The sequence below is a fragment of the Gekko japonicus genome, unplaced genomic scaffold (assembly GCF_001447785.1).
Source record: "Gekko japonicus isolate JY-2015 unplaced genomic scaffold, Gekko_japonicus_V1.1 scaffold2568, whole genome shotgun sequence".
Taxonomy (NCBI): domain Eukaryota; kingdom Metazoa; phylum Chordata; class Lepidosauria; order Squamata; family Gekkonidae; genus Gekko; species Gekko japonicus.
In genome coordinates, this window is record NW_015165899.1 from 9,011 (window position 1) to 11,208 (window position 2,198).

At 43.5% G+C, this 2,198-nt stretch overlaps 1 protein-coding gene across 1 annotated transcript in view; it reads left to right on the top strand.

Moving 5' to 3' along the window:
- Positions 1-2,198, top strand: part of SAMD3 (sterile alpha motif domain containing 3) — a 30,909-nt gene that overhangs the window by 5,044 nt on the left and 23,667 nt on the right. Inside the window, 1 exon segment of the mRNA XM_015411354.1 lies at positions 149-291. Coding sequence (XP_015266840.1) covers positions 149-291 — 143 coding nt within the window.

The following is a 2,198-nucleotide window of genomic DNA, read 5'->3' on the forward strand; positions in this document are numbered from 1 at the left end:
AGGCCTTGCAGCTTTACGCAGAGCCGCCACGAACTCTGCCACGGTCTCGTTTGACGACTGGCTTCTCTTATAGAACGCGTGTCGGCACGCGATCTCCGACGGCTGCGGAGAGTAATGTGCCTTCAGCTTATCAGTCAGCTCTTTGAAGGCCGCGGTCGTTATGTCCGCTGGCGCCACCAGGGACCGAGCGATATCAAAGACGTTCTTGCCACACGAACTCAGGAGTGTGGCCCGCTTCTCCTCATCTGTGGTGATATCGTTCGCCTCGAGGTGGAACCCGAACCTCAGCAGGTAGGCGTCCCAGTTCTCGGTCGTTGGTTCGAATGCCTCGAACTTCGGGCTATTGGCCATAGCTGCAATCGCTGCCACCGGCTCTGATGGTGCCTGTTGCTGCTCTGCCACTGCGAGTTGCGGCTCGCTGTTGTCCGTCGTGGGGTTGGGACCAGCGGGGCTGCCTACCCGCTCCTTGATCCCACCTTCGTCGCCAATTGTTAAGTCCGGCGCTTAACAATGAGTCGAAGAGTGATTTCAGCAAAACTCAGGTTTATTCAGCTCGATAATCAACTTCTCCAACACGGTACAACTCCTCATAGCCCGAACAGCTTTTCCATTGCAGCTGTCCCTGCCGAAGCCTGAAGCTTAACATAGCTTCTCTATGGGGATGATTTCACATTCATCCTAGTATATTCAGGGCAGCATCTGAATACACTACAAATCGCGAAATGTTTTGGAGCTAATTAGGTAAATAAATAGATACAGCTTAAATTCTTTTACTATTAGCTTGTGCTGTACTCCTGTGAATTATATCAGGTGTTTAGGTAGTGAACAGGGCAGCATCTGAATACACTACAAATCACGAAATGTTTTGGAGCTAATTAGGTAAATAAATAGATACAGCTTAAATTCTTTTACTATTAGCTTGTGCTGTACTCCTGTGAATTATATCAGGTGTTTAGGTAGTGAATGCTGTTTAACATAGCTCATAGGACTGCCAACTCTGGATTGAGAAATTACTAGAGATTTGGGGGTGGAACCAGGAGGGTGGGGTTTGTGGAGGGGAAGGATCTCATCTCCCTTATAAATAAAAGCCAAATGGTGGTGGCACTTCTCTAGAACATTCCACACGCTCCAAAATCAGTTCGCTCTCTGATCTGTCATTCAGAGGGTCTCCCTATCCACTGGCAGCTTTGCCTGAGTCCTGCGTCCGACTCTTTGCGACCTCATGGACCACATCACGTCAGGCCCTCCTGTCCTCTGTTGTGCTCCGGAGTTTGCTTAATTTCATGTTTGTTGCATCAGTAACACTGTCTAACCATCTCATCCTTTGCCATCCCCTTCTTCTTTTACCTTCAATCTTTCCAAGCATCAAGGTCTTCTCCAGTGAGTGCTCCCTTCTCATTTGGTGGCCAAAGCATTTGAGCTTCAGCTTCATTATCTGGCCTTCCAGGGAACAGTCAGGTTCGATTTCTTATAGGGTTGACCGTAGACTTGGGTTTCAACACACAGTGAATAAAAAGTGGTTGTGCCACAGGGACCAAATAAAAATGTTTCAGAATCAGGACTGGCAACTGGCCATGCATGATAGTTTCATAGAATACTTCTTCAGGGAGGAACATAACATACAGATCTGAGAGTGGTATTGGAAGAAGTAAGAATGCCTACACACTAGTGTAAGTTGACACTTCTTGCCTAAAGTGTCTAAAGTCAGAATAGTTATGTTGATGTTTATATCTGTTCCAGGTGACAGGAACATTGGAGCTGTTAAAATATTTTTAAAAAATCAGCTCACTTTGGGGGTACCATAAACTGGAATCTATTGGAACTCTATAACACTCTATTTGTTTTAACATCCACTAGAGTTACAAATTTCCACTTTTTTGCATAATTTATCAGTTTTCCATTTAATTATCACTTTCATACGTTTATCTTTATATACATTTGAGTCTATAATTTCCATACTTTGTTTATCCAGTAATACAGGCTTTTCCCTCTTTCCAAAAATACATTTTCATCTTTCCCTTGCAGAATTAAGCTTAATTTATCCATTTCTGCTATTTCTAGTAATTTACATTCTATTTCCTCTCTTATGGGGAGTTTTTCTTGTTTCCAATATCTGGCTAGGAATATCCTAGCAGTTGTTAATATATATATATATATATCAACAAATATTTATCATTTTGTTTATAACCCTCCGGAAT